Source organism: Branchiostoma floridae, chromosome 12, assembly GCF_000003815.2.
Source record: "Branchiostoma floridae strain S238N-H82 chromosome 12, Bfl_VNyyK, whole genome shotgun sequence".
NCBI lineage: Eukaryota > Metazoa > Chordata > Leptocardii > Amphioxiformes > Branchiostomatidae > Branchiostoma > Branchiostoma floridae.
In genome coordinates, this window is record NC_049990.1 from 17,057,347 (window position 1) to 17,063,391 (window position 6,045).

At 40.2% G+C, this 6,045-nt stretch overlaps 1 protein-coding gene across 1 annotated transcript; it reads right to left on the minus strand.

Moving 5' to 3' along the window:
• LOC118427079 (collagen alpha-1(I) chain-like) lies at positions 1–950 on the minus strand. Its single transcript, XM_035836716.1, has 2 exons — positions 826–950; positions 1–422 (listed from the first exon to the last, which is right to left on the minus strand). Exons 1-2 carry the CDS (start codon positions 902–904, stop codon positions 1–3), a joined length of 501 nt encoding a protein of 166 aa, XP_035692609.1. The 5' UTR covers positions 905–950.
• Between the last annotated feature and the right edge of the window lie 5,095 nt (positions 951–6,045).

Consider the following 6,045-nt stretch of genomic DNA (forward strand, 5'->3'; position numbering starts at 1 on the left):
CTAAAATAAAAGACAGGTTGATGGAGATTGATATACACCTCTCATTGGCTGCGGGCTGACAGCGTCACTGGAATAATCACAGTTTCCTGGTGGTCCAGGGAGTCTGTCCCGGCCATTTGACCCGTTGTATCCGGGTGGGCCCTCTGGAGTGGGTAGGCCCTCGGGACCGGGTGAGCCCTTGGGACCGGGTGGGCCCTCGGGACCAGGTGAGCCCTCGGGACCGGGTGGGCCCTCGGGACCGGCTGGACCCTCGGGACCGGGTGGGCCAGGGGGTCCGGGTTGGCTACATGACCCAGATGAGGCGGGCGGGCCAGGAGGTCCTGGTGGCCCGGCAGGACCTGGAATCCCATCGCGACCGTCACGACCGCTCGGGCCGACAGGTCCGCCTACGTCAGGCATCCCCGGGGCCCCTCGTGGACAACCTGCAACCACCCGAGAAAACACAGGTTTCAATGCAAAGTGCATGCGCCAGAGGTTGAGAAAATTTGATGTCCTCGAATTGTACTATCTGCTATTCCAACGTACGAATTCCGTATTGGAATTTTCGCCAGCGGTTCACAGTTTCCGCCTCAATATGAGGATTTCCGACCAATGATCCAAGGGGTTCCTCCTACCCTTGACCTGTGTGAGGCGGGTGAGTCATGCCAGAACATGTCACTGCCACAAAGTGTAAAGTGACTTTCCCAAGGAATGTTGTCGAGTGACTTTTCCAAGGGCTGTTATGCCCCGACCCCGTGCCTGCCCCATTCCGTCCCCAATTTAGGAACGGAATCGGGGCACATTCCGACTGCCCAGGTCTGTGCCCAGAAGCGCTAGAAACCTTACCTGGAGTCTTACTCATCTCGTTAAGACGCTGCTCCATGGCGGCGGTTCGGTTTCGCTCTTTGTCCAGGTCACGGCGCATGTCGTCTCGAACGCGATTTAAGTCGTTAACAGTGGTGGACAGTTGAGATATCTCCTGCAAATGTATAAACGTATGTATACACACACCAGAATACCAATCGTAAAAAAAAACAAGATGAAAAAGCAGAACGTTCTGGCCTAATGAACTCAATAGACATGATAAACAGAATCAGTGTCAGAAAAAGCGATTTACAGCAGGCCTTCTGGCACAGGGGTATTTACCTCTATATTGATGAACGTCAAAGGGGCTAGTCCTACAGCAACCAGACTAAGCAGCACAGCAAAGCCGGCGATAATGCAGCTGTGGTGGGAGCGGATGAAGCTACAGAGAGCACGGTGACCGCTTGTTCCACCCGGATACGTGCGGTCTGTTAGAAAACAAGAGCTTTTAAAACAAGAATTTTTTTTAAATCAACACATTGAACTGGAATTTTCAACCCAAAAGTTGGACTATCCAAATCTAGTCTTTATGAAGGAATAACAACAGACTGGAAATGGACGGTCAAAAATTTGGGTAAATCCACTTTTTGTGTTATAAATTAGAATTTATCTTTAAACCCGAATAGATAAAATTAAAAGTCTTAAACCCTATTCAGATGGGTGGTTGGGGCTTTTGAGACTCGCGCCAAATTTCATGTCGCATAACGCCAGAACGGCTTACGATAGAGCCAACGAATTTAGTGAGTTTACCTAAAATTTAGCTTGCAACAATTTCACAAAGTATGAACATCTCTTCGTTTTTTCATGTTGCAATGGCATACGTTTCTTGGCAGGCATTTTTGACGAAAATTGCTAAATTCGGTTCTAACAATGCATTTTTCGCATCTTTTTGCTATATTTTTGTTATTTTCTTACATAATAGCATACCTTAAAGTTTTCTTGGGATACCCTATTTTCTTGGTTCCAACCAATGCAATCAAAATAATGACGTCCTAAATACGTCATATTACGTCACTCACAATAGACTCAAAGTTTTTAAAATCTTTAGATATTATGTCTACTTCATTCTTTAAAAAATTGGGGATCATATGATAAGTCGTTCAACAGTTACAGGGGTTAGAAGGAGCGGGCCTCACAAATACCAGCCACGCCACTCTCGAGGCACACAAGAAATATTGAATAACAAACAGTGCAATGAATAACATAATATCAAGGCATCAATCAATAGACTTAGTGACGGAGCCCAATGGTTGATTGCGAATATCTACAACGCGGTAGATACGGGTAAATTCAGGAAACAATCTTGTTTAACATACAGATAGCTTACCGGACTTGTCGATATTACAATTATTATTGCTTCTGTAACACTGATAAATAATATCACTATGGGTAACATTTGGTGCCTTGTCGCTTAACATTTCATTCTCTGCCAGACGAGAATTTTTTTGATTATTACATAATTTGCTCTTTTTACTTTTCGGCCCGCGTTTGTTGATGTTTTAAGATGGCGTCCATGGAGCCCATGGAGGTCCATGCTTAAGAGATAATATTTGTCACAAATATCTCATGAATATACTAGTAAGCAGTTTGTGATCGTACGATAATAGTAATCAGACGCAGGAATGCAGGACTGTTGCATGGAAAAAAACACAGAATAACAAAGCTTTACCTGCTCTGGGGACGTACAAAGCGTTGGGTATACTCGCAGCGGCGTCGGCAATGGACCGCCAATCAGTCTGCGGCTGCTGCATGGGCGTGGTGCCTGGAGGAAAATTACAAAATTAAAATGGCGCCGACGGAATGTATTTAGGAGCACAACAGACGCTAATGATTTAATGAAATCATAATATAACATTATTTTCACACATATATATCTAATAACTATCTTAGTTTCATTTTATTAGTAACACAAACGCGTCTGCTTCAAATTGACACCTATAAAATTGCATGATATTACTGTAGCAATATTTCAATTTATCGCTTTTCAAATGTACGTTTCATCTTGAGCAGAGATGCGGGGTTCCAAACAGATTATGTTTTCAGCCAAGTGCACCAACTCTTCTTGATTCCTGTTCCTATACGTGCATTGGTTTGACGACTCAATAGTGATTTATAAGTTGCTGTTTGCTTCTTCCCCGAATACGGGGATTTACTTCAACATCTGAAATGGTGGACGCACCCCTAAATACACCATGCCCCAAGTGGGGTTCTAAACAGATTCATATGGCATGGCAGTGGGGTCACTTACTACCTGCCCCCCCCCCCCCACACACACACACACCCAGGAATAAAAAGAATATTGTCATCAGAATGCATCTTCCAAGCTTCACCAAATTATATTTGGATAAGCTACAAGAAAACATGTGTACACCAAGCAAGGCACTGGGTAATTCTAAATCTCAGATTTGTGGTTACAAAGATTTCTGACATGTGTAGATAGAAGATATTTTCAAAACATATTTACCTGTGTCACCAGTTTGGGACTGTTGTTGATCCCCCTGCATGGTGCGACTTGTCGAGTTTCTGCACAGCAAAAAATACAAGGCTACTTCAGCCGTGGTCCGAAACACAATGACAAATATTACCTAACTTGAAGAAATTAGAAACCAGAGATGAAAGAAAATCATATTGAGTGGGTGGTAAATAAGACACGTTTTTCAGTCGAGACCAATTATACAGACACGTAATACTTTTTTCTTTCGATATTAAAAGAGAGGTATGGAAAACAATCTTTGAAGAAATTCAAAGAAAAACTAATCATGTTTGAAAAACTATCAGATATACCAAATAAATGTATATGCACCCATGGGAGAAAAACGATTTTCATCCCTTGTTGTTAGTCTGATGTTTTCGTGTTCGTTACACAAGTAGTCAGTTAACACACGTATTTTGCGTGAATTATTAGCACACGTATTTTTGCGTGTTTCTATCAAATCACCAAAATATCACTTGTCTTTTAAATATTTTTGGCAAATGAGAAAAATTCTTCTGGAAATTTCAAAATGATTTATGAATTGAAATAAAATCTAATGACTGAATGGTTGTCTACATTGTAATGGCAATCCCACAGCGAAATATTTGTCTGACGTTTTTATCTGAATAAAGTTTCATGGGTTTGCTGATTCAGAAATAGTCTTTCTTAGAGTCCATTCCAAGACACCATGAGGGTTTTTAGGCGATATTTATAATTAGTCTGAATTATTTTCAATAAAAGAATATCTGAGCCACAATAATTAAATTATTTTAAAAAAATTGACTAAGAAAATACTCATTTATTTGAATTTCTTTGAATTTTTTTAGAAACATTTTGAAAGTAACTGTACAAAAATATCTTTATTTAGAATAATTGTGAAACCTCTCTGTGATTATTTCACATTTACAAATATTTACAAAAAATGGTAAACCTGGCCAAATGGTAGAATTAGTTTATTGCCCCCATAAAAGTAAGCCCTATTGTTGCATCTGTATATTTTTAGATTTCACTGCTGGGCACTGGTGGATCCTTTGTGGTGGGCCATTGTTGCATGGCACCCAACCATACTTTGCAAGGATGTGTGAATTTCTATATTCCCAGCCAACCGAACCATTTACAAAAAAATGGTAGAAAATGGTAAATAATGGTAGAATGCTGTTATCATTATTTAGAAACCATTAGAAGTATCCAATTCCACACCATGAATATTTCCAAAGTTTCACAGGACCAGGGAAATATTTATAAAGTTGAAACAGTGTTAAAAATATTTCTGAAGTATCAAATGTCCTAGACAAAACTTTAAAATCAATTCTAAACAATGGCAACAAACATCCGCATGGTGTCTTGGAATGGACTCTATATGAACAGTTATTGTATTCAGGCATTGAGTGAGACTGTGGGTTAACATGAACAGTATGAAACAGAATCGAAGAGAATGAAAGCTGATGCATTGGTAAAAACAAACGCCTTTATCTCTTCTGTACCTTCTTCAAAGAACAGTCAAACCTGGACACAGCGACCATTTAGGGGACTGAGAGAAATGGTTGCTCAGGACAGGGTGGGGTTAACTATGGGACAACGGACATGTGCATGTATATGTCACAGGGGAGATTGGAATTTAGAGGGAATCGGAATCCCCCTAGGGGAGACTAGACTTCCAATTACCCCTAGGGCAGATTGGAATTCCCATCTCTCATACGGGAATCTGGAATTCTAATCCTCCGGGAGGGATTGGAATTCTTATGGAGACCGAAGACCGAGACTCTTTTTACACAAACAACGCTTTATTCTCTCCGACGTTTCGGTGACCGTCTTTCACCTTTTTCAAGGCAATTCTGACTGGTTCACATTGTACTGCAGGACAGGTGTCTTATGGAGACCATTATGAGTTTAACTTAATGTTCTCAACCGTTTTTTTTTCAGTTAGCTATGTTGCATTATTTTTTGGCATCCTTGCTTTTGACCTTGTTTTTCTGACAGCTTCTTTGTGTGAAATTGACTAGATAGAATTTCACTTGTCTATTTTTCAAAACAATTTCATCTAATCTGAATTTCTGGTAAAATCAAAGATTGTCCTGGTAGAATTCCGGATTCTCCTCTATTACTGAATGTTCGAAAATGTAATGTTTAACGAGGTATAGTACATGATAAGATAATATTATACACTATAGAGAAGTATTGTTAACCTTAAATTGTCAGACGAATGTTAGATATGAAGCGTAAGATATTATGATTTATTCTCAGAAATGATTATAAATCCCTGTGGCATTGTTTTAAACTATGAAGCCACTGCTGGTAGATTCAAAGATTGTCCTGGTAGAATTCCAATCTCTCCTAGGAGAATTCCGGATTCTCCTAGGGGAGTTGGAATTCCATTAGAACTCTAGAAGAATTCCAATCTCCCCTAGGGGGATTCGGGATCCTCCTAGATTCCAATCTCCTCTGTGACATATACATGAAGTGGACTTGACTACTAGTATTTCAATGTGGCGTATGTGCCTGGGGGTGGTTGCCTGACCAAATTTGACTGTAGTACAGTACTTAACTTCTTTTTGACTGTTAAAACGAGTAATGTTACTGATCTGCACCGCATTTGTCTATCGTGAAAATGAACGATTTTCATTCTAATCTTTTTCCAAATTGTTTTCCTCAACTTCAGCACAAAACTTTACAATTTTCATGATTTCACCTAATACATTTAGTACCTTTAAGTAAAACTCAATTCAGAC

Excerpts from the sequence above, each read along its gene's own strand:
- LOC118427079 (XM_035836716.1), bottom strand. The coding sequence starts at position 904 with ATGCGCCGTGACCTGGACAAAGAGCGAAACCGAACCGCCGCCATGGAG. Across the intron at positions 423-825 it reads CGAGATGAGTAAGACTCCAG|GTTGTCCACGAGGGGCCCCG; the intron begins GTAAGGTTTCTA and ends GGGTGGTTGCAG.